The sequence below is a fragment of the Salmo trutta genome, chromosome 13 (genome assembly GCF_901001165.1).
Source record: "Salmo trutta chromosome 13, fSalTru1.1, whole genome shotgun sequence".
Taxonomy (NCBI): Eukaryota; Metazoa; Chordata; class Actinopteri; order Salmoniformes; family Salmonidae; genus Salmo; species Salmo trutta.
Window position 1 is genome coordinate 66,799,158 of NC_042969.1, and position 25,901 is coordinate 66,825,058.

Consider the following 25,901-nt stretch of genomic DNA (forward strand, 5'->3'; position numbering starts at 1 on the left):
TATTAATACCATAATGGGAATTTTAAACCAAACGTGAATTGCAGAAAGTTATTTTACCTATTGGCCAATCCGAATTGTGAATTGCTGTAGAATTTATTAATATAATAGTTATATACAGTTTTTGAGTTCTATGTTTCAATTAGTGTAGGTTCCATGTCCTTATCTTCAACATAAATTCATGATGAGGAATATTGTAAAACTGACTAATGCAAAGTGGGCACTCTAATACCAGGGTTATAGAGTTGATACACAAAATTAAATCATTCATTTCAGTCCATCTTAAATGAGCTAGGTATGTGCTAACACTGCCATTTTGCATTACTCATTCAAATACCCTTATTGAATTGAGAGTACGTAGGCCTATTAGATGTGTGTCTATTCGGGCTCCCATGTGGCGCAGCGGTCGAAGGCACTGCATCTCAGTGCTAGAGGTGTCACTACTAGGCGTCACTGGTTTGATTATGGCCTGTATCACAACCAGCCGGGATTGGTAGTCCCATAGGACTAACAACAACCCAGCGTTGTTAGGGTTTGGCCGGTGTAGGCCGTCATTGTAAATAAGAATTTGTTCTTAATAAAAAAACATACAAAGAAATTGACCCAATGTGCACCACTGCACTAGCAGGGCAAGAATTAAGACAGTGTCCTGTAAAGTTTTCTCAAGGCATCATAAGGTCAAATTTAGACCTGTTGATGTTGGTTGACTTTTCTGTTTATATCACTTCTGATTTAATGAGCTATTCTCCTGTATAATGTTCTCCCTTATGATTATACAGCGACCTGACTATTTGTCTTTAGGTGATATATTATTACCTACATGTGAGAACCATTAAGTGTTATCATGCTTCTAATTATATTAACACAGATGTCAGCCTAAAGACAATGTTTTTCTCCTTCATGTTCAAAGACGATGTGTTTATTTCACACATCTAACTTGTCTTCGAACCATGAGCATTTGTTCAGAAGCCTGCATTGTCCTCCCCTGCAGATGTTGTGTGTGTGTGTGTGTGTGTGTGTGTGTGTGTGTGTGTGTGTGTGTGTGTGTGTGTGTATATACACTGCTCAAAAAAATAAAGGGAACACTTAAACAACACAATGTAACTCCAAGTCAATCACACTTCTGTGAAATCAAACTGTCCACTTAGGAAGCAACACTGATTGACAATAAATTTCACATGCTGTTGTGCAAATGGAATAGACAACAGGTGGAAATTATAGGCAATTAGCAAGACACCCCCAATAAAGGAGTGGTTCTGCAGGTGGGGACCGCAGACCACTTCTCAGTTCCTATGCTTCCTGGCTGATGTTTTGGTCACTTTTGAATGCTGGCGGTGCTTTCACTCTAGTGGTAGCATGAGACGGAGTCTACAACCCACACAAGTGGCTCAGGTAGTGCAGCTCATCCAGGATGGCACATCAAGGCGAGCTGTGGCAATAAGGTTTGCTGTGTCTGTCAGCGTAGTGTCCAGAGCATGGAGGCGCTACCAGGAGACAGGCCAGTACATCAGGAGACGTGGAGGAGGCCGTAGGAGGGCAACAACCCAGCAGCAGGACCGCTACCTCCGCCTTTGTGCAAGGAGGAGCAGGAGAAGCACTGCCAGAGCCCTGCAAAATTACCTCCAGCAGGCCACAAATGTGCATGTGTCTGCTCAAACGGTCAGAAACAAACTCCATGAGGGTGGTATGAGGGCCCGACGTCCACAGGTGGGGGTTGTGCTTACAGCCCAACACCGTGCAGGACGTTTGGCATTTTCCAGAGAACACCAAGATTGGCAAATTCGCCACTGGCACCCTGTGCTCTTCACAGATGAAAGCAGGTTCACACTGAGCACGTGACAGACGTGACAGAGTCTGGAGACGCCGTGGAGAACGTTCTGCTGCCTGCAACATCCTCCAGCATGACCGGTTTGGTGGTGGGTCAGTCATGGTGTGGGGTGGCATTTCTTTGGGGGGCCGCACAGCCCTCCCTGTGCTCGCCAGAGGTAGCCTGACTGCCATTAGGTACCGAGATGAGATCCTCAGACCCCTTGTGAGACCATATGCTGTTGCGGTTGGCCCTGTGTTCCTCCTAATGCAAGACAATGCTAGACCTCATGTGGCTGGAGTGTGTCAGCAGTTCCTGCAAGAGGAAGGCATTGATGCTATGGACTGGCCCGCCCGTTCCCCAGACCTGAATCCAATTGAGCACATCTGGGACATCATGTCTCGCTCCATCCACCAACGCCACGTTGCACCACAGACTGTCCAGGAGTTGGCGGATGCTTTAGTCCAGGTCTGGGAGGAGATCCCTCAGGAAACCATCCGCCACCTCATCAGGAGCATGCCCAGGCATTGTAGGGAGGTCATACAGGCACGTGGAGGCCACACACACTACTGAGCCTCATTTTGACTTGTTTTAAGGACATTACATCAAAGTTGGATCAGCCTGTAGTGTTGTTTTCCACTTTAATTTTGAGTGTGACTCCGAATCCAGACCTCCATGGGTTGATAAATTGGATTTCCATTGATTATTTTTGTGTGATTTTGTTGTCAGCACATTCAACTATGTAAAGAAAAAAGTATTTAATAAGATTATTTCTTTCATTCAGATCTAGGATGTGTTGTTTAAGTGTTCCCTTTATTTTTTTGAGCAGTATATATATATATATGTGTATATATATATATATATATATATATATATATATATATATATATATATATATATATATATAGTACCAGTCAAAAGTCTGGACACACCAAGTCATTCAAATAAAATAAAAACAATTATTTGTCACATGCGCCGAATACAACAGGTGTAGGTAGATCTTACAGTGAAATGCTTACTTACAGGCCCTTAACCAACAATGTAGTTTCAAGAGAAATACCTAAAAAAAAGTATGAAATAAAAAGTAAGAAATAATTAAAGAGCAGCAGTAAAATAACAATAGCGAGGCAATATACAGGGGGTACCGGTACAGAGTCAATGTGCGGGGGCACCGGTTAGTTGAGGTAATTGAGGTAATATGTACATGTAGGTAGAGTTATTAAAGGGACTATGCATAGATAATAACAGAGGGTAGCAGCAGCGTGAAGGGGGGGGGTGCAATGCAAATAGTCTGGGTAGCCATTTGATTAGATGTTCAGGAGTCTTATGGCTTGCGGGTAGAAGCTGTTTGGAAGCCTCATGGACCTAGACCTAGACTTGGCGCTCCGGTGCCGTGTGGTAGCAGAGAGAACAGTCTATGACTAGGGTGGCTGGAGTCTTTGACAATTTTTAGGGACTTCCTCTGACACCGCCTGGTATAGATGTCCTGGATGGCAGGAAGCTTGGCCCTGGTGATGTACTGGGCCATACTACCTTCTGTAGTGCCTTGCGGTCGGAGGCCGAGCAGTGGCCATACCAGGCAGTGATGCAACCTGTCAGGATGCTCTCGGTAGAGCAGCTGTAGAACATTTTGAGGATCTGAGGACCCATGCTAAATCTTTTCAGTCTCCTGAGGGGGAATAGGTTTTGTCGTGCCCAGTTGCAGAGGGAGGTGTTTAGTCACAGGGTCCTTAGCTTAGTGATGAGCTTTGAGGGCACTATGGTGTTGAACGGTGAGCTGTGGTCAATGAATAGCATTCTCACATATGTTTTCCTTTTGTCCAGGTGTGAAAGGGCAGTGTGGAGTGCAATAGAGATTGCGTCATCTGTGGATTTGTTGGGGCAGGTTGCAAACTGGAATGGGTCTAGGGTTTCTGGAACAATGTGTAAGCCATGACTAGTTTTTCATAGCACTTCATGACTACAGACCTGAGTGCTACGGGTCGGTAGTTACTTAGGCAGGTAACCTTAGTGTTTTTGGGCACAGGGACTATGGTGGTCTGCTTGAAATATGTTGGTATTACAGACTCAGATAGGGAGAGGTTGAAAATGTCAGTGAAGACACTTGCCAGTGGGTCAGCGCATGCTCAGAGTACACGTCCTGGTAATCCATCTGGCTCTGCTGCCTTGTGAATGTTGACCTGTTTAAAGGTCTTACATCGGCTGCGGAGAGCGTGATCACACAGTCGTCCAGAACAGCTGATGCTCTCATGCATGTTTTAGTGTTACTTGCCACGAAGCAAGCATAGAAGTAATTTAGCTCGTCTGGTAGGCTTGTGTCACTGTGCAGCTCTCGGCTGTGCTTCCCTTTGTAGTCTGCAAAAGTTTGCCAGCTCTGCCACATCCGACGAGTGTCGGAGCCGGTGTAGTATGATTCGATCTTAGTCCTGTATTGACACTTTGCCTGTTTGATGGTTCGTCAGAAGGCATAGCGTGATTTCTTATAAGCTTCCGGGTTAGAGTCCCGCTCCTTGAAAGCGGCAGCTCTACCGTTTAGCTCAGTGCGGATGTTGCCTGTAATCCATGGCTTCTGTTTGGGGTATGTACGTACAGTCACTGTGGGGGGGACGTCATCGATGCACTTATTGATGAAGCCAGTGACTGATGTGGTGTACTCCTCAATGCCATCGGAAGAATCCCAGAACATATTGCAGTCTGTGCTAGGAAAACAGTCCTGTAGCTTAGCATCTGCTTCATCTGACTACTTTGTTATTGACCGAGTCACTGGTGCTTCCTGCTTTAATTTTAGCCTGTAAGCAGGAATCAGGAGGATAGAACTATGGTCAGATTTGCCAAATGAAGGGCGAGGGAGAGCTTTGTACGGGTCTCTGTGTGTGGAGTAAAGGTGGTCTAGAGTTTTTTTCCCCCTCTGGTTACAGTGGCGGTAAAGGACCATTTCAAGTGGGGGGGCCAAGCTGGGGCCAGTTGTACTGTTAGAGGGGCCAGATACATTAGACGTTATTGTTGTCATATCGTTTTCTTCACTGAACGATAGCAAAAATGTGTTATGTAAAAATGATTTCATACTCCACATTTAGGGGAGGCACAAGGGGGTCCAAAATTGTTGTCACAGGGGCACTGACCCCCGCCCCCCTCCCCCCAGAACCGCTAGTGTCTGGTTACACATTTAACATGCTGATAGAAATTGGGTAAAACGGATTTAAGTTTCCCTGCATTAAAGTCCATGGCCATTAGGAGCGCCCCACTCGATGAGCATTTTCCTGTTTGCTTATTGCGGTATACAGCTCATTGAGTGCAGTCTTAGTGCCAGCATCAGTCTGTGGTGGTATGCAGACAGCTACAAATAAGTACAGATGAAAACTCTGCAGGTAGATAGAGTATTGCATGATAAGATGTAGACCACACTAACTCAGGCGAGTAAAATCTTGAGACTTCCTTAGATATCGTGCACCAGCTGTTGTTTACAAATATACATAGACCGACACCCCTTGTCTTACCAGAGGCTGCTGTTCTATCCTAACGATAGACTCCGTGAAAGATACTGTAAGATATTACAGTTTTTAATGTCCCGTTGTTAGGATATACGTGCATTTAGCTCAATCCCTTTATTATCCAGGGATTGTACGTTCGTCAGTAGTAAGGAGGGCAAAGGGAGATTAGCCACTCGTAGCCTGATCCTCACAAGGCACCCTGATTTCCTTCCGCGAAATATTTGTCTCTTTCTCCTGCAAATGACGGGGATGAGGGCCTGTTCGGGGGTCTGGAGCAACAATAAAATAACAGTAGCAAAGCTATATACAGGGGGTACCAGAACAGAGTCAATGTGCGGGGGCACAAGGGTTTTTCTTTATTTTTACTATTTTCTACATTGTAGAATAATAGTGAAGGCATCACAACTATGAAATAACACATACAGTGGCAAGAAAAAGTATGTGAACCCTTTGGAATGACCTGGATTTCTGTATAAATTGGTCATACAAATTGATCTGATCTTCATCTAAGTCACAACAATAGACAAGCACAGTCTGCTTAAACTAATAACACAAAAACAATTATATGTTTCATGAACACACCTTGTAAACATTCACAGTGAAGCACGGGGGTGGCAGCATCATGTTGTGGGGGTGCTTTGCTGCAGGAGGGACTGGTGCACTTCACAAAATAAATGGCATCATGAGGCAGGAAAATGATGTGGATATATTGAAGCAACATCTCAAGACATCAGTCAGGAAGTTAAAGCTTGGTCGTAAATGGGTCTTCCAAATGAACAATGACCCCAAGCACACTTCCAAATTTGTGGCAAAATGGCTTAAGGACAGCAAAGTCAAGGTATTGGAGTGGCCATCACAAAGCCCTGACCTCAGTCCCACAGAAAATTTGTGGGCAGAACTGAAAAAGTGTATGAGAGCAAGGAGGCCTACAAACCATACACCAGCTCGGTCAGGAGGAATGGGCCAAAATTCACCCAACTTATTGTGGGAAGCTTGTGGGAGGCTATCGGAAACGTTTGACCCAAGTTAAACAATTTAAAGGCAATGCTACCAAATACTAATTGAGTGTATGTAAACTTCTGACCCACTGGGAATGTGATGAAAGAAATAAAAGCTGAATTAAATAATTCTCTCTACTTTTATTCTGACATTTCACATTCTTAAAATAAAGTGGTGATCCTAACTGACCTAAGACAGGGAATTTTTACTAGGATTAAATGTCAGGAATTGTGAAAAACTGAGTTTAAATATATTTGGCTAAGGTGTATGTAAACTTCTGACTTAAAATATATATATATATATATTTATATACAGTTGAAGTCGGAAGTATATATATATACTGCTCAAAAAAATAAAGGGAACACGTAAACAACACATCCTAGATCTGAATGAAAGAAATAATCTTATTAAATACTTTTTTCTTTATATAGTTGAATGTGCTGACAACAAAATCACGCAAACATAATCAATGGAAATCCAATTTATCAACCCATGGAGGTCTGGATTTGGAGTCACACTCAAAATTAAAGTGGAAAACCACACTACAGGCTGATCCAACTTTGATGTAATGTCCTTAAAACAAGTCAAAATGAGGCTCAGTAGTGTGTGTGGCCTCCACGTGCCTGTATGACCTCCCTACAACGCCTGGGCATGCTCCTGATGAGGTGGCGGATGGTCTCCTGAGGGATCTCCTCCCAGACCTGGACTAAAGCATCCGCCAACTCCTGGACAGTCTGTGGTGCAACGTGGCGTTGGTGGATGGAGCGAGACATGATGTCCCAGATGTGCTCTATTGGATTCAGGTCTGGGGAACGGGCGGGCCAGTCCATAGCATCAATGCCTTCCTCTTGCAGGAACTGCTGACACACTCCAGCCACATGAGGTCTAGCATTGTCTTGCATTAGAAGGAACCCAGGGCCAACCGCACCAGCATATGGTCTCACAAGGGGTCTGAGGATCTCATCTCGGTATCTAATGGCAGTCAGGCTACCTCTGGCGAGCACATGGAGGGCTGTGCGGCCCCCCAAAGAAATGCCACCCCACACCATGACTGACCCACCGCCAAACCGGTCATGCTGGAGGATGTTGCAGGCAGCAGAACGTTCTCCACGGCGTCTCCAGAATCTGTCACATCTGTCACGTGCTCAGTGTGAAGCTGCTTTCATCTGTGAAGAGCACAGGGTGCCAGTGGCGAATTTGCCAATCTTGGTGTTCTCTGGCAAATGCCAAACGTCCTGCACGTTGTTGGGCTGTAAGCACAACCCCCACCTGTGGACGTCGGGCCCTCATACCACCCTCATGGAGTCTGTTTCTGATCGTTTGAGCAGACACATGCACATTTGTGGCCTGCTGGAGGTCATTTTGCAGGGCTCTGGCAGTGCTTCTCCTGCTCCTCCTTGCACAAAGGCGGAGGTAGCGGTCCTGCTGCTGGGTTGTTGCCCTCCTACGGCCTCCTCCACGTCTCCTGATGTACTGGCCTGTCTCCTGGTAGCGCCTCCATGCTCTGGACACTACGCTGACAGACACAGCAAACCTTCTTGCCACAGCTCGCATTGATGTGCCATCCTGGATGAGCTGCACTACCTGAGCCACTTGTGTGGGTTGTAGACTCCGTCTCATGCTACCACTAGAGTGAAAGCACCGCCAGCATTCAAAAGTGACCAAAACATCAGCCAGAAAGCATAGGAACTGAGAAGTGGTCTGTGGTCCCCATCTGCAGAACCACTCCTTTATTGGGGGTGTATTGCTAATTGCCTATAATTTCCACCTGTTGTCTATTCCATTTGCACAACAGCATGTGAAATGTATTGTCAATCAGTGTTGCTTCCTAAGTGGACAGTTTGATTTCACAGAAGTGAGATTGACTTGGAGTTACATTGTGTTGTTTAAGTGTTCCCTTTATTTTTTTGAGCAGTGTATATATATATATATGTGAAGGCTCCACACTACCTTGTTTGTCACCTTGCTTTTTAACCTTTGCCATCATAGTATACATAAAATGTTGGGGGAGTCATTTCTCGCTGTCACCACGTCTAGAAGTCAAGTGTCAGCACTGTTGTCTTTACTTGAGCCCCTAATATGAGGGTGATATTTAAAGCCTCCCTGGAGCTGAACTAAGTTGACATGACTGTCTCTTTTCTGTGTTTATCAAACACCTCTGTGTCAGGTTAACACTTCTCATGTGCATGCCGTTAATGAGAATGCAGTGTGACACTGTGTCTGACATGGTTTTGTTCCATACCGTATATTGGTGGTAATTGAGGGGGGCAGTCAAAATTCCCCTGGCAAAGCTAACCTTCCCCACTCCTGTTTATTCCTTCCTTTTTTCTGCAGAATGATCCCGTCCACCAGTAAGACCTTCCTGATCAACGACCTGGCGGCAGGCCGGGAGTATGACCTGTGTGTCCTGGCGGTGTACGACGACGGCATCACCTCTCTGACGGCCACGCGTGTGGTGGGCTGTGTCCAGTTCTACACGGCCAGCGAGGTCAGCCAGTGTCGCTTCATCCACAGCCAGTTTCTGGGTGGCACCATGATAATTATCATTGGCGGCATCATTGTGGCTTCAGTGCTGGTGTTTATCATCATCCTCATGATCCGCTACAAGGCGCACAGCAGCCCCGAGGACAGCAAGGCCAAGGTCAGCTCCAGCATGCACTCCCAGACCAACGGCAGCCAGAACAGACTCCAACGCTCCACCTTCAAGCAACCTGCTGAGGACAGCCACCAGAGAGAAGCTCTACCGGTGGCAGCCAAGGAGTGCATGGCCCTGGTGCTGAAGGTGGACAGTGACAAGAGGGAGTGGGACACCCCTCCAACCACTTTGGCCGTCCTGGAAGTGGAGCTGCCCCCCCTGCCCACGGACAAGATGAAGAGGACCAGCCTGGACATCCAGTGCTCTGGATCTGGCCCCCCGTCGGAGGACACACAGACAGACAGCAGCCTGACGGGCTCCACCATGTCCTTGTGTCTCCTAGGCCCCAACGCCGGCACCAAGGAGGCCCCCAGGCTCAAGGACAAGAAGAGCGCCCTGGCCAACATGGGGTTTAATAATGAGCTGGCACGAACTAGGCACAGGTTCAGCTTTGATGGGGGAGACTACTCCATATTTCAGAGCCACAGTTACCCCCGCAGAGCGCGGACGAGGCGGCACAAGTCCACCAACCAGCTCAACGTGGAGTCCTCGCCGCTCGCCAACCGGAGAGTGACTTTTAGCAGCACTGAATGGATGCTGGAGAGCACAGTGTAAGAGATGCAACCTGGCCTCTCTGGATTGCTGTCACACACATACACACAGACACACACCAACAGTTTGAAACATACACATTTACACATTAACAAATAAAGTTACATGCATACACACACAGACTCTCAGAGAGAGTTGCTGGAGAAGAACATAGTCTCCTTTCATCCTGCCTCCCCTCATACTCCCAGAGAGACAGAGTTGTTGGCCATTTCATTATTTTATGCAGCAGTGCCTTATTCTAAAATATGTACAAATGGAGGATGCTGCTCACTGTAGTCATAAACCTTACTTTCTATCATGGTTTCCCCCTGTTTCATGGGGAGTGTTGCTTAGATTTTTTTACATGCCAAGGGGTGGGGCAAATGTGAGTTTTCCATTTAATGTTAAAAAACAAAGATCACACTGTAAAGTGAACAACCAGGTATCCTGTATGTTGATCATCCTTTGGGTTCTTTCAAAGACTTTTGCACACGAAGACACGACGATACGATGACAAGTATCACACCAGTCTATACAGTAATAAAAATATTATAGAACTATACACATGCCGATTTCAAATGTTAGCATAGAGAGGATGGACATGAAAAATCTGTGGACTCCTCAATGCTGGTTGGACTCAATGATATTACTAGGTATTGTTCCTGATGTGACTGTATGATATTAATCGGTATTGTATCTGGCTGGTCTAGATAAAGTTAACTAAAATTACATATAGAAGTATATTAAAAACATTGGTGTATGTGTACTATGTAAGTAAGTCATATGTCACAACTTTTTACTGAGCATTTGAGTGTTGGCCACAAGTTCTTACATTAAAAACCTGTGTCATCACACTTCTCCCTATTTAGTATGACAAGGTTTGGACCACTTATCCCTCATGAGAGGGTATTAAATTTTTTGGTGTGGGTTAACTGTACCGGTTGTGCACTGTGTCCTTTTCTTATGGTCATCCTGGATCCTTTCATCAATGTCATGAAAGCTGCTTGCACATGGATCAGTGAGAAGGCCTATATGCATTAAGGCATATCTCATCATATATTAAATATATATTAAGATATATCTTGTGCCTGTTGAGACAAACATATGTGGGAGGCTTCAATGGTCTCAAAGGAAGCTGTTGTCAGAGTATACAAACATCAGGTCGGAAAAAGTATTGTTTTCTCGCAAATAAATTCTTTATTCTGATGTTATTGTCAAAAGCCATGAGTAATTAACTCCTCAGGGTGTACTACACTGATTGAGCCACCAGGTGAAGACAACAGACCATAGATAACATTAGGATAGTAGATACTGTTAGGCCTTCTAGCCCTTTCACTAAATAATAAATGAACCTTGTACAAAGTGATGACTAGAAAGGAATGAAATTGAAAAGATACCTTCTAGCAGTGGCCTGCTCTCTACGTTGAATGAAACTCAAACCTGGTTTAGACAATAGCACCTTTTTCAGCAGGTCTCTTATTAAATGAGTTTATATAGAAATGTAGAAATTATCATTGTGTTAATGTATTCCATTTTCTTGCACATTGCATCTACAGTGAGTACTATAGAAACTGAACACTAGAGGGAAACCGTACACCATTAATACAATGCTCTATTGTAAATGGTACACATGAAGGATTCAACCAAAGGGGCATATGGAAGCAATATTTAATGTAGAATTGGATGCATGAAGAGTAAAATACATGCTCATGTTCATGGAATAGAACGGCTATAGGCCTACTGAGAATAGTGAATGATAGTCATGTAGATATCCTGTATTCAAAACAATACATGACATGTATGTGATATGTCTAAATGTGTGATGTGATAACCAGAGTAAATTTTACAAACAAATATGCATTTATTTTCAATGTTGTCCTGACATTCCATGAAATCCTGACTACCATAAATTACAAAAGTTTAAAAAAATAAATACTGAATAAAAAAAGCAGAAGACATTGTCATAATTGGTTGTGAAATCTGCATAAAATGACAATTTTCCATAATATAACAGCTAAAGTAAAGCCTGGACACTAACTATGAGACATGGCTCTACAGTCAGTTTGTCATGAGGTGGCTTTTCTGAGTCCATATTTGTGCAGTGTCAGCTCACTATCTGAGCACTGCAGCTGGAGCAGAACCAGTAACAGAAGAGGTGAGGTATTACTGTGAAGAATGCCCAAGGGGAGAACACAGGTTTGTGCTCAGCAGTACACAGAAAGAAGTACAACACAAAAGAGTATTGCAGAGGAAAGGTGTAAAGCGAAGAACAATATGCTTTCCCCTGCCAGTAGGTCTGTTCAAAAGTTGTATTTGTACTTTGGCCAATTCCTCAGGTGTCTTGTCATTGGATAAATCACAAACATATCTAGCTATAGTGATGGCCGTGTTCACAAGAAATCTAGTGGGAAACATTGGACTCAAGTGGAAATGGGGTGTAACTGTGAAAGCTTTGAGATAGACAACTGAAAGGAAGCAGTATGAAGTTACAGGTTACTGGCTGCCAATGGAAAAAGGCTCAATCCACAGAACTGTCCTCTGATTTGTCCTCTCCTGCTTTCCAGTTTTTCCTCTTCTTGTGTGACTCTGGTCCTGAGTCTCTGTGGGAGTCCATCTGTCGTTTCCTCCTTTTCCCTCTCTCCTCTGAGCTGCTCTCCTCCTCTCTCTCACTCTTTTTCCTCTTATGTTTGCTCTTGCTGCTTTTCCTCTTCTGTTTGACACTGTCGCTGCTGGACTCACCGTCTGACTCACCTGTCCTCTTTTCCTCTTTCTTCTTCTTCTTCTTCTTCTTCTTCTTGGAGGACTTCTTCAGATGTTTTGATTTGGCTGTTTTAAGTCTGGACTTAGTCTTTTTCTTTCTGCAATGCCCATTCTGATCATCGCCACAGTCTCTTTCCCTGAAAAGACAAATCAGGCATTATAACAATGCAACATTTCTTGTATCGAAGCAAATAGTGAGATCTTTACTACAGCTACTACTGTTATGAGACATGGTATTTCATATTAATGCAGTTCATGTCATACCAGTCACTTTTAAACTCCTCTGGGTATAGCTCCTTAAAACCGCTGTGTCCCCATCTGTAGAGGAAACATGCACAGTACCAACGAGATCCACCTTTCATAGCATGTCGTCGTTTGTCAACTCAAACTCACGAGGATATATTACTACAGCGTTGTAGATAGAAAAGGTACACGCACCTGTCTGGATCATTGGCTTCGAAGTCATAGAGTTTCTTGGTCCAGTAGCGTGCCTCCCTCTCGTCCTGGCCAGAGCTGTGTTCTCTTCTCCGCAGCCGGTCTCCCAGTCTATCTACAGACCCATCCTCCACACGATCACAGTGCATGTGACTCCTGAGTAATAGTGAACTCTAATTCTGATGTCTTTCAACCTGTTCCATATAACACACTTCTAAATTATTGTAAGGCTGCATCCTGATTCTCCACCCTACTCTCAAAATGTGCACTTGCACACTTCCCGTCATGGATCTAACAATGGTGGAAACTGCCTCCAACCAATATTTACACAAATACAATGCTTTGCAATCCAGGACTGAAAGTGTGCAAGTGCACACTTTGGGAAAAGGGTGGTGAATCAGGATGCAGTCTAAAATAGCTAGCTATCACCTGCTGATGTATCAGGCTAACACTAACGCTATGTACCGTCTGAGACTATGTCATTTTTGGAAAGGCTCCTCTCTGGAACTCTGCAAGCCAGAATGCTGAATAAAATTACTTTTGAACTTATTCTACCAGTTGTCTGGGTGGTTGGTCCTTATGCAGCTAAAATCTGAGACAATAACCTATATCCACAGGTAAGTATTATTAAACCAACTTGTCAAAGCGATAGTAACTTAAGTGCGTTCAGACTTCTATCACCTGAAGCATATACATGCATATTAGCCGAGCTCGTGCACGTGTTTACATTCTCCAAATAAGTCTTAGACGGTACATAGTGTTAGCTTGCCATCACCGGCTGATGTATCAGTCTACCTAAGGCTCTACTACTTCAATGCTGGAACAGTTAGCGGACCTGGATGGATTTGAAGATGGTGGCATCAGTCTGTGGCTGGTGGACGGACCCTTCTCCATCCCCCTCAACTTCCACATTTCTGACTCCTCTTGGATCTGAAACAGACATCTATCATCAGGAGAGTACACAGCAGAGTGCAAAGCCACACACACAGTTTAGTTAACTCCCCCACTCACCTTGTTGTGGGCATCTGTGTGACGAATAACATTTCGCAGCAACACCTTGCCCATCGGCACCCTGGACATGATGACACCTTCAACTAGAGAAGTATAAGGTACTGTACACACAACACTGAATTACATTGAATTACATTGGCAGCAACATGCTGGGATCACACTGCAAACGGGTCAGGACAGGTGCATTGGAGAAGTTGTGGATGCTAGCTAGCTAGCCAGGTGCTTTTAGCAAGGCGGGTGTATTTGTATACACCAGCGCTGCATTCAATTGTATTGGGTTGCACAAAAACAGTCCGTGACAAGTCAGCTAGCTAGCTAAACGTGTTGCTAACCAGCTGCCTACAACTGTGTGTATTTTGCGTACTACCTACTATCGCAACAACCTAGCTACAACTGGCTAGCGTTAACTAACGGGTACTTTTATCAACAAGAGCTTTGCTAGATGAGAAATAAACTCAAGATATGAATCTTATATCGCTCATTCTAAACTTGATTAAATATTTATTAACCAGAATTACCGTTCGATCTTTAACGTTTACGATTAAAACCACACAAACAGCTGACTTCCCTGTCTGTGGCGTGTAGCAGATGAACCACATGCGTCATATCCTGCTGCACAATCCCGCCTATGTGGGGCTTGTTACGTCACAGGACAATTTGGACGCTGATTGGCCATGTGTCTGTCAATCATTGGTATCGAAGTAAAAAAATTGTTTGAGGGCCCCAAGAGGTGGTTGGATGTGGTGATTGAAAAACTGCACAAATTCACTCTGTGAGTCAGTTGTTCTTCATTGGTAATTCTAGTCAAATGGCTCTAAAAGGCCAAGCTACTTGGCATCTCACTAGCCACAATCCACTCTATTAATCAGACCTAGGTCTATAGGGCTGATGTCATCTGAAGAAAATGCAATGATTACCTGTAGTAGGTTATGTAGCCTATTATGATTGACTGTATTTCTAACAATAACATAGTTCCTAATGAGCACAGATGGTTTAACACACAACGACACAGAAGGCCCATCAGTAACTTTTCAGTGTAGGCGCAAAGCAGTATTGAGAGAATGTCCTCAGTCTTTTGCATTGTGAACTGTTGTACTACCGTTGTATATAGAAGTGTGCTACACTTTTCATACTGTTATGAACACAATATAAAACAGATAGCAATGAGCTGTGTTTGAGAAACTGTTTATTGTTAACTGATGCTTAGGGTGGTAGCAAGGTATGGGTTTTATAACAACAGCAGACAGTTTTGTCAAGGGATGCGCCTCTTCCCCCTGAGAAGGTCAAAAAGATTTAGCATGTGCCCTCAGATCCTCAAAAAGTTCTATAACTGCACTATTGAGAGCATCTTGACTGGCTGCATCACCGCTTGGTATGGCAACTGTAAGGTACCCGACCGCAGGCACTACAGACTGTGATTAATACGGGCCAGTACATCACTGGGGCCGAGCTCCCTGTGATTCAGGACCTCTATACCAGGCAGTGTCAGAGGAAGACCCAAAAAAGTGTCATAGGCTCCAGCCACCTCAGCCATAGACTGTTCTCTCTGCTATCGTATGGCAAGCAGTACCAGTGCACCAAGCCTGGAACCAACAGGACCCTGAACAGCTTCCACCCCCAAGCCATAAAACTGCTTAAACAGACTGCTAAATAGCTAATCAAATGGCTACCCGGAATACCTGCATTGCCCCTTCTCTGCACTAACTATCTTGCACTGACTCTATGCGCACACACTGGACTCTACCCACACACTCACACATACTTACACTGACATCCCAACACACATACACACACACACACACACACACACACACACACACACACACACACACACACACACACACACACACACACACACCCACGCACGCACGCACGCACGCACACACGCACACACGCACACACACACACACACACACACACACACACATACACACACACACACACACACCACCAGACACACATAATATGCGCACCTTATGCCTACTGTTGCCACAAACACACACACACTCACACACTTTCACACTCACCACATACGCTTCTGCTACTGTCTATTGTCTATCCTGTTCCCTAGTAACTTTATCCCTACATATATGTACATAGCTACCTCAATTACCTTGTACCCCTGCACATAGATTCGGTACTGGTACTCCCTGTATATAACCATGTTATTTTTCATTATTGACTGTGTATTTATTCCTCTTGTCAATATTTACATTTTGTATTACATTTTTTATCTTTATCTTTAACTCTGCATTGTTGGAAAAGGATGCATAAGTAAGCATTTCACTGTTAGTCTACACCTGTTGTTTACAAGGCATGTAGAAAATACTATATGTTACTTAGTTTTAGTTAGAAGAACAACTCAATCCCTTTCCGCTGTACTCTGCCTGCTGCTGCTGCTAGGGCCCAAAAGAGTAAATACGTATCATTAGCATTCCATGTCACACAAAGCCTTTTGTCTTCATTGCCTCCCTAATTCAAACCAATATGATCCCAGTTTCCCACAGTTTTGGTCAGGCTGATAATACTGTACTGTGCAAGTGTCCTATCTGTCTCCAATCCAAAAATACAAACATAAAATAAATGTCTTTAAACTCAGGTTGTAAGTATTTGATCTAATAGAAAACATATGCTTATTTATTCAAATCATAGAGTTGATGTGACATGCTATCATTATAGCTTTAAAATACTATTATTATCAATGCTTAAGCATTATATGGCCCAGTGTCCTCGATCTGGTTGTTCAAGTTATTGACTGAGATAATATATCATTACTGACACATGCTTCAACTTGTTTGACGTGGCTCCATACAAACCTGTGATTTTGTGTCAGCCAAAAATGCCTCAGTTGGAAACCACATACCACACAGTGTTAGCCTAGAATATACTGTAGCTTAGCAGACCAATGTAAAGGAGATATGCCCCATTTCAGCTAGCAGGACATACAGGCCCCCTCCTCCTCTAGTGAGAGGGGAAGAGTGTGGGAGGGGGAGGTAAGAAAGAGAGAGTGGGAGGGGGAGGGTAAACACTCAGACAGAGCTATGTCTGACAGCCCTGCTGCTCACTGAAAGAACAAGGGACAGGGAAAAAGCCTGTGCGGCTGAACACGAGAAAGACTGTGAGGAGGGAGGGAGGGAGATATAGGCTGAGGGAGAGAGAAAGCAAGAGAGAAAATATATGGAGGAGGAGAGCTGCAGGAATTCTCCTCTAGAAGGAACACAAACATTGTGTTTGTGAATGGGAGCTGGTGAGCTCAGCCACAGGGGGAGTGTGTTCTGAAAAACTAGGCAGCCGCTGGTGAGCCTGAACACCAATCCTCTCCCTTCTGCCACGGGCTGGGGGGATTGAGCCAGGATTTCCATTGGGTTCTTCCAGGGAGTGATTTGGAGAAGAATCCAGGGCTGTTGGTTAGGATTTATAGCTGTATGTAGGGAATATGCTGGAGAGGGTTTGAACATGGTGTTAGCTGTTATTGCAGATTGAACACAGTAGTGTGTGCGACGTGGAGGCTCAGTCTGCTGGTTTAGTATTGCCAGTGCTGCTCCCACCCCTGCTGCTGGGTCTGTTTTGGGGGCTATGTTTCTGACTGACTAGGGCAGCATCACCCACATGCAGGGCAGAGGCTGAATGGGAGGTTAAGAGTGCAACTAACCAGCATGGGAGCCAAACAGATGAAATGGTAAGAGTTGGATTTGACAAATTATTTGCAATATCGCTTTATTTACATAAAACTGTCTGTCTCCCTCTCATTGTTACAATCAGTGGTTCTAGAAATGCAGTGTTTGTTCATTGTCTTTACATGTTGTTATCTTAACGGTGACGGGAGTGGTTATGACACCTCGATACAGTGCAAGCACTATGTCATTTAGAAGAAGATGTCATTTCTTTGTCTAATCAATATTATTTTATGTTCATACAATATAGATTTCTATTACACGTGTTGGAGAAACTAATCATAGTGTGATAGCTTGGAGAAATTGAGGAGTTCACATCATTTTAGGCTGGGCTGTCGGCTTTTGTCTGAATGTAGGTGTGGGTGTGTATTTCTCTGGTATGGGTACTGTGCATCTGTGTAGGTGTTTGTCTGGAAGTCTATGTGAGCTGGATGTGTGACATTGCCTAGCAACAACTAACTACTGTGTTTGGCATTGCTGTGATTTCCATTTGCAGATCGGCTCACATCTCAGATTTACTTTGATCAGACTGATTACCATCACACTGTATATGAGCATGTCCAATCTCATATTGTGTTTTAGTGTTATATAGTATTTAGTTCCAGAGATTAGGATAATTCCTGTTTAATATTTGCCCACCATAGTGGAGGTTTTATTTCTAACCCCAGAAAATGGACAGTAAACGAACAAATGACATTATACTGTAAAAATAGGCCTCAGGTCTTGAACGCATGTGATCCTCTTTCAGAGATAACTTTGAAAAGATAAAGCAATTCAGTTAAATTGAAGACAGATTTCAGGTAAAAACATGTATTATTTCAAGAGGATTTACTATATTTTATACAGTTGAAGTCAGAAGTTTACATACACCTTAGCCAAATACATTTAAACTCAGATTTTCACAATTCCTGACATTTAATCCTAGTAAAGATTCCCTGTTTTAGGTCAGTTAAGATCACCACTTTATTTTAAGAATGTGAAAAGTCAGAATAATAGTAGAGAGAATTATTTATTTCAGCTTTTATTTCTATCATCACATTCCCAGTGGGTCAGAAGTTTGCATACACTCAATTAGTATTTGATAGCATTGCCTTTAAATTGTTCAACTTGGGTCAAACTTTTCGGGTAGCCTTCCACAAGCTTCCCACAATAAGTTGGGTGAAGTTTGGTCCATTCCTCTTGACAGAGCTGGTGTAACCGAGTCAGGTTTGTAGGCCTCCTTGCTCGCACACACTTTTTCAGTTCTACCCACAAATTTTCTATGGGACTGTGGTCAGGGCTTTGTGATGGCCACTCCAATACCTTGAATTTGTTGTCCTTAAGCCATTCTGCCACAAATTTGGAAGTGTGCTTGGGGTCATTGTCCATTTGGATGACCCATAGCTTTAACTTCCTGACTGATGTCTTGTGATGTTGCTTCAATATATCCACATAATTTTCCTGCCTCATGATGCCATCTATTTTGTGAAGTGCACCAGGCCCTCCTGCAGCAAAGCACCCCCACAACATGATGCTCCCACCCCCGTGCTTCACGGTTGGGATGGTGTTCTTCGGCTTGCAAGCCTCCCCCTTTTTCCTCCAAACATAACAATGGTCATTATGGCCAAACAGTTCTATTTTTGTTTCATCAGACCAGAGGACATTTCTCCAAAAAGTATTATATTTTTCCCCATGTGCAGTTGCAAATCGTAGTCTGGCTTTTTTATGGTGGTTTTGGAGCAGTGGCTTCTTCCTTGCTGAGCAGTGTGACGGCTGCATGGTCCTATGGTGTTTTATACTTGCGTACTATTGTTTGTACAGATGAACGTGGTACCTCCAGGTGTTTGGAAATTGCTCCCTAGGATGAACCAGCCTTGTGGAGGTCTACAATTATTTTCTGAGGTCTTGGCTGATTTCTTTTGATTTTCCCATGATGCCAAGCAAAGAGGCACTGAGTTTGAAGGTAGGCCTTGAAATACATCCACAGGTGCACCTCCAATTGACTCAAATGATGTCAATTAGCCTATCAGAAGCTTCTAAAGCCATGACATCATTTTCTGGAATTTTCCAAGCTGTTTAAAGGCACAGTCAACTTAGTGTGTGTAAACTTCTGACCCACTGGAATTGTGATACAGTGAATTATAAGGGAAATAATCTGTCTGTAAACAATTGTTGGAAAAATGACTTGTGTCATGCACAAAGTAGATGTCCTAACCGACTTGTCAAAACTATAGTTTGTTAGCAAGACATTTGTGGAGTGGTTGAAAAATGAGTTTTAATGACTACAATCTAAGTGTATGTAAACTTCTGACTTCAACTGTATAAAGGGATTACAAAAGACATGCAAAAAACAGATATGCTGAAATGAAGCTCATCTCTTGCTAATCTCAGTGGCTAATTTTGGTATTTCTACTGTATGTTGTTGTTTCAGTTGGCACAACAGATAAACAGGGTACATATTTTAAGGGAAATCCACAGAAATTACCACATGTAACTATAACAAACTGCACCCAGGGCAAAGGAAGGGCAGTGCCACGATAAGAGTGATTTATACAGAACATTGGTTGGCATGTACTTCATACGCCTTTGCCTGCAGTTCTTTTTCCAAGATGATTTGAAATTAGTTTTAGTGGAGTACTTAGGGATAATCACTTCAATAGAATCAGATAAGATGTTGACCAGACCACTGTGAGCTGCTGTCCCTGTTTCTCAGCAGCTCAGTAGAATCATCAAAGTAGGCCCCTTATCTTTTTAAGGTATGGGGGGCAGTATTTTCGATTTCGGATGAAAAGCATGCCCAGAGTCAAATATTTGCATATTTTTTTGTAGATTTGGATAGAAAACACTCTGAAGTCTCTAAAACTGTTTGAATGATGTCTGTGAGTATAACAGAACTCATATGGCAAGCAAAAACCTGAGAAAAATCCAACCAGGAAGTGGGAAATCTGATGCTTGTAGTCTTTTGAAGTCATTGCCTATCTAACACACAGGGACTTAGGGTTCATTTTGCACTTCCTAAGGCTTCCACTAGATGTCAACAGTCTTTATAACCTTGTTTCAGGCTTTTGCAGTGAACAGAGAACGAACAAGAAGGCCGGGAAGTTGGTGACTCAGAAAATGACATGAGTTCATTGGCGCGTGTTTACGTGATGAGGTAGCTGTGTTCCATAACGTTTTTCAAGACATTGGAATCGTCCGGTTGGAATATTATTGAAGTTTTATGTTAAAAAGGCCCCAAAGATTGATGCTATACAACATTCGACATGTTTCTATGAACGTAAATATAACTTTTTTTGACTTTTCGTCGTGAAATTTTCAGCACGCTTCCTACATTTGGAGTAGTTTACTGAACGCGCAAACAACAAGGAGGTATTTGGACATAAATTATGGACTTTGTCGAACAAAACAACATTTATTGTGGACATGGGATTCCTGGAAGTGCCTTCTGATGAAGCTCATCAAAGGTAAGTGAATATTTACAATGCTATTTATGATTTTAGATGACTCCAAAATGGCGGGTATCTGTATTGTATGATGTATTTTTCTGAGCGCCGTACTCAGATTATTGCAAAGTGTGTTTTCCCAGTGAAGCTTTTTTGAAATCTGTCACAGCGGTTGCATTAAGGAGATGTTTATCTATAATTCTTTGAATAACAGTTGAATATTTTATCAACGTTTATGATGAGTATTTTTGTAAATTGTTGTGCTGATTCACTGGCAGTTTTGGAGGCAAAATATTTTCTGAACATCACGCGCCAATGTAAAATGAGGTTTTTGGATATAAATATGAACTTTATCGAACAAAACATACATGTATTGTGTAACATTGAGTCCTAGGAGTGTCATCTGATGAAGATCGTCAAAGGTTAGTGCTTAATTTTAGCTGTATTTATGGTTTTTGTGACCCCTCTCCTGCTTGGAAAATGGCTGTGTGGTTTTTCTTGTGTTGGCACTGTCCTAACATAATCTAACTTTATGCTTTCGCCATAAAGCCTTTTGAAATTGGACAATGTGGTTGGATTAAGGAGAGGTGTATCTTTAAAATGGTGTAAAATAGTTGTATGTTTGAGAAATTTGAATTATGACATTTTGTTGTTTTGAATTTGCCGCCCTGATATTTCACTGGCTGTGTCCCGCAGGTGGGACTAGAAGTTATGACATAAAATGTCCCAAGCTTCCTGAGTATGATTGTACAGTGCATTCGGAAAGTTTTCAGACCCCTTCACTTTTCCCAAAAATGTTATATTACAGCCTTATTCTAAAATGGATTAAATAAAACATTTTCCTCATCAATCTACACACAATATCCCATAATGACAAAGCGAAAACAGGGTTTTAGAAAAGTTAGCAAGAAAATAAAACAAATAAAAACAGAAATACCTTATTCACATAAGTCTTTGCTATGAGACTCAAAATTGAGCTCAGGTGCATCCCGTTTCCATTGATCATCCTTGAGATGATTCTACAACTTGATTGGAGTCCACCTGTTGTTAATTCAATGGATTGGACATGATTTGGAAAGGCACACACCTGTCTATATAAGGTCCCACAGTTGACAGTGCATGTCAGAGCAAAACCCATGCCATGAAGTCGAAGGAATTGTCCGTAGAGCTCAGGATTGTGGCGAGGCACAGATCTGGGGAAGGGTACCAAATGTCTGCTGCATTGAAGGTCCCCAAGAACACAGTGGCCTCCATCATTCTTAAATGGAAGAAGTTTGGAACCACCAAGACTCTTCCTATAGCTGGCCTCCCTGCCAAACTGAGCAATTGGGGGAGAAGGGCCTTGGTCAGGGAGGTGAACAAGAACCCGATGGTCACTCTTAAAGAGGTCCACAGTTCCTCTGTGGGGATGGGAGAACCTCCCAGAAGGACAACCATCTCTGCAACACTCCACCAATCAGGCCTCTATGGTAAAGTGGCCAGACGGAAGCAACTCCTCAGTAAAAGGCACGGCAGCCTGCTTGGAGTTTGCTAACAAAAGCACCTAAAGGACTCTCAAAACATGAGAAACAAGATTCTATGCTTTGATGAAACCAAGATTGAACTCTTTGGCTGAATGCCAAGCGTCACATCTGGAGGAAACCAGGTACCGCTTATCACCTGGCCAATACCTAGATGTTACCATTCGGCCATCAGATTTGCCAACAATGCTCCTCATAGGACATATCACAGCACTCTATACTCCTCTGTAAACTGGTCATCTCTGTATACCCATCGCAAGACCCACTGATTGATGCTTATTTATAAAACCCTCTTAGGCCTTACTCCCCCCTATCTGAGATACCTACTGCAGCCCTCATCCTCCTCATACAACACCCGTTCTGCCAGTCACATTCTGTTAAAGGTCCCCAAAGCACTGGTTCGCCCTGGGTCGCTTCTCTTTCAGTTCGCTGCAGCTAGCGACTGGAACGAGCCCCAACAAACACTCAAATTGGACAGTTTTATATCCGTCTCTTCATTCAAAGACTCAATCATGGACACTCTTACTGACAGTTGTGGCTGCTTCGCGTGATGTATTGTTGTCTCTACATTCTTGCCCTTTGTGCTGTTGTCTGTGCCCAATAATGTTTGTACCATGTTTGTGCTGCTACCATGTTGGGCTGCTGCCATGTTGTGTTGCTACCATGTTGTTGTCATGTTGTGGTGCTACCATGCTGTGTTGCATGTGTTGCTGCCATGCAATGTTGTTGTCTTAGGTCTCTCTTTATGTAGTTTTGTGGTATCTCTCTTGTTGTGATGTGTGTTTTGTCCTGTATTTGTATTTTATTTTTTCTTCTTAATCCCAGCCCAGTCCCTCAGGATGCCTTTTGCCTTTTGCTAGGCCGTCATTTGGAATAAGAATTTGCTCTTAACTGACTTGCCTAGATAAATAAAGGATAAATAAATAAAATAAAATAAATACCATCCCTACGGTGAAGCATGGTGGTGGCAGCATCATGCTGTGGGGATGTTTTTCAGCAGCAGGGACTGGGAGACTAGTCAGGATTGAGGGAAAGATTAACGGAGCAAAGTACAGAGAGATCCTCGATGAAAACCTGCTCCAGAGCTCTCAGGACCTTAGACTGGAGCAAAGGTTCACCTTCCAACAGGACAACGACCCTAAGCACACAGCCAAGACAACTCAGGAGTGGCTTCGGAACAAGTCTCTGAATGTCCTTGAGTGGCCCAGCCAGAGCCCGGACTTGAACCTGATCGAACATCTCTGAAGAGACCTGAAAATAGCTGTGCAGCGACTCTCCCCATCCAACCTGACAGAGCTTGAGAGGATCTGCAAAAAATACAGGTGTACCAAGCTTGTAGCGTCATACCCAAGAAGACTCGAGGCTGTAATTGCTGCCAAAGGTGCTTCAACAAAGTACTGAGTAAAGGGTCTGAATACTTATGTAAATGTGTCTAAAAACCTGTTTTTGCTTTATCATTATGGGGTATTGTGTGTAGATTGATGAGGGAAAAAAACAATTGAATCAATTTTAGAATAATGCTGTAAAGTGTGCTCTCTTACTGTGCCTCAGCTGTAAATGATTAATACTGTATGTGGAGGCAGGTACCATATAATGCTTGCTTAGATTGATATGTAATTGAGTTGGTAGGGATGTATAGTAGATACAGTATGATGACGTGAATATAATTGTGAGAATTAGGTTGTATACAGTGCATTCGGGAAAGTATTCAGACCCCTTGACTTTTTCCACATTTTGTTACATACAGACCCTCCTGTGGCCCAATTAACAACCATTAATCTCTCCCTGTTCACAGTGTTAGTGAATGGATAAAGGGTAGATAAACGTCAATTCCATGGTAACAGAGTGATGCTGAGACTCAGATTTTTCACTTTAAAATGCATGTAAAATAAAAACCAGTGATTGCAAAGTTAAACAAACCATATAACTATATGCACAAGGACTACTTTTAACAATTTCCACTGAAAATCACTGTGTTACTACAGCATCACTCTGTTACCATAGAATTTACATTTATCTACCCTTTATCCATTCACTAACACTAACAAACAAAGTTGTACTGTTTGTTTAATTTGACAATCTTTTTTTTACATACATTTTTAAGAGAAAAGTCTAATTCTCAGCATTTCTCTTTTATCATGGAATTGCCTTAAAGTAAAAACAATGTGTAGTATGGATTCCTTCCCTATAGCAACCCCAACTCAATCTAATTACATGGTATTGCAAAAGGGACAGATCAAGCCAGGGCAGTTATACAGTTGCAGCCCTCATATTCAGTCATGCAATGATTTTTTTTAAATGCAAAAAGACAGATGCCATCATAACACTACATTAAACCAGACATTAATCTCACACACAGGCTGTAATGTGAGTCTAATTACTCATGTCAACATTCGTCTTCACACCAAGTAACATATGGTTACAGAAATGCAATCCATCATCATCCACCAATCTTGCAGAAAGGTTCAAACATAGTCTCTTTCCCCTTTTCAACATGTTATTCCCAAGGGTCATATGTTGAATAGTGGCAGAGATGGGCAAAAATTACAAAATACAATTACAAAATACAATTACAAAATACCATAAAGACCAATGTATTAAAATAAAATACATAATACTTTTGCAAAGCATTGATTTAAAATACAAGTATTGTATCTTGTATTTTCAAAATACAAAATACATTTGCAAGTACCCCCTTAACCTCAACATTTTCAGTAACGGTAAAAAAGTGTTTTACTTGCTATCACTGTGCTAATGTGCTTGTTTACCTCTTTCTACATTAGTTGAATGCACTGACTGTAAGTTGCTATAGAAGCTAAATGACCAAGATGCTAATGTGAAGGGTAAAAATTAACACTTGCAAAGCATGTTAGATATTATTATTAACCCCCGAATGAGACCATAATATTTGAATAAAAATGTGAATAGCTGTAGAGATGGGCAAAGATACATCAAAATGTATCTTGTCATAAAATACCCCCAACAATTTATATAAATAAAATATGAAATACATGAAAGTCTATCAAAATACAAAAAAGACATTTCAAGTAAGCAAAAAACAAAATAAATCATGCTCTCTAAAGTATCTTGTTATAAAATAGATCGGACTGTAGTTCAGGCCAGTGAAATACAAATGACAAAATATGCAAAAACGTAATTGAAATACATATTTCAAATACATTAAACAGAAATACTGCCCTGAGTAGTGGTGTAGTTTATCCATTGTCTGGCAAATGACTTAATAACACAGACAGAAGCATGGTTGTTTTCCCACAGATACTAAGAAACGGATAATAGAATCCCCCATCTGAGAGCCATATCCAATGCCTGGGGTCATAGTACACATGGCTGGACCCCATTTCTAAAAAACACAGAAGAGGGAACATGACAAGAGGCCTAGACTTCATCATAACATACAGACTCAGTACCTAACAGACTCAGTACCTAACAAACCCAGTACATAACAGACCCAGTACCTAACAGACTGACTATGTAACAGACCCAGTACCTAACAAACCCAGTACATAACAGACCCAGTACCTAACAGACCCAGTACCTA

General features: G+C 42.7%; 3 protein-coding genes across 12 annotated transcripts in view; 2 read left to right on the forward strand and 1 right to left on the reverse strand.

Annotated features, from left to right (window-relative positions):
• LOC115206368 (leucine-rich repeat and fibronectin type III domain-containing protein 1-like) overlaps window positions 1-11,062 on the forward strand; it is a 130,798-nt gene extending 119,736 nt beyond the window's left edge. For all 4 annotated transcript variants that reach the window (XM_029773221.1, XM_029773222.1, XM_029773223.1 and 1 more), the window contains one exon: window positions 8,629-11,062. In XM_029773221.1, coding sequence (XP_029629081.1) covers window positions 8,629-9,544 — 916 coding nt within the window. In that variant the 3' untranslated portion in view covers window positions 9,545-11,062. The remainder of the gene's footprint in view (window positions 1-8,628) is intronic.
• A 297-nt stretch (window positions 11,063-11,359) lies between these two features.
• On the reverse strand, window positions 11,360-14,330 carry nkapd1 (NKAP domain containing 1). 3 transcript variants are annotated; one of them, XM_029773225.1, is made up of 6 exons: window positions 14,245-14,330; window positions 13,727-13,809; window positions 13,551-13,645; window positions 12,719-12,871; window positions 12,545-12,598; window positions 11,360-12,417 (listed from the first exon to the last, which is right to left on the reverse strand). In XM_029773225.1, exons 2-6 carry the CDS (start codon window positions 13,793-13,795, stop codon window positions 12,039-12,041), a joined length of 750 nt encoding a protein of 249 aa, XP_029629085.1. In that variant the 5' UTR covers window positions 13,796-13,809; window positions 14,245-14,330; the 3' UTR covers window positions 11,360-12,038. The 3 variants fall into 3 exon arrangements, with proteins under 3 accessions (XP_029629085.1, XP_029629086.1, XP_029629088.1); XM_029773226.1 differs by having other exon boundaries at window positions 13,727-13,803; window positions 14,245-14,323; XM_029773228.1 differs by having other exon boundaries at window positions 13,727-13,787; window positions 14,245-14,301.
• Window positions 14,331-16,843: 2,513 nt separating this feature from the next.
• The window catches only part of LOC115206373 (dixin-A-like), a 35,011-nt gene continuing 25,953 nt past the window's right edge, over window positions 16,844-25,901 (forward strand). For 2 of the 5 annotated variants that reach the window (XM_029773233.1, XM_029773234.1), the window contains exon 1: window positions 16,853-17,405. In XM_029773233.1, the coding sequence (XP_029629093.1) occupies window positions 17,383-17,405 (23 nt within the window). In that variant the 5' untranslated portion in view covers window positions 16,853-17,382. Of the gene's footprint in view, window positions 17,406-25,901 lie in introns of all 5 variants that reach the window. The other 3 variants (XR_003880788.1, XM_029773236.1, XM_029773235.1) reach the window with 3 other exon arrangements.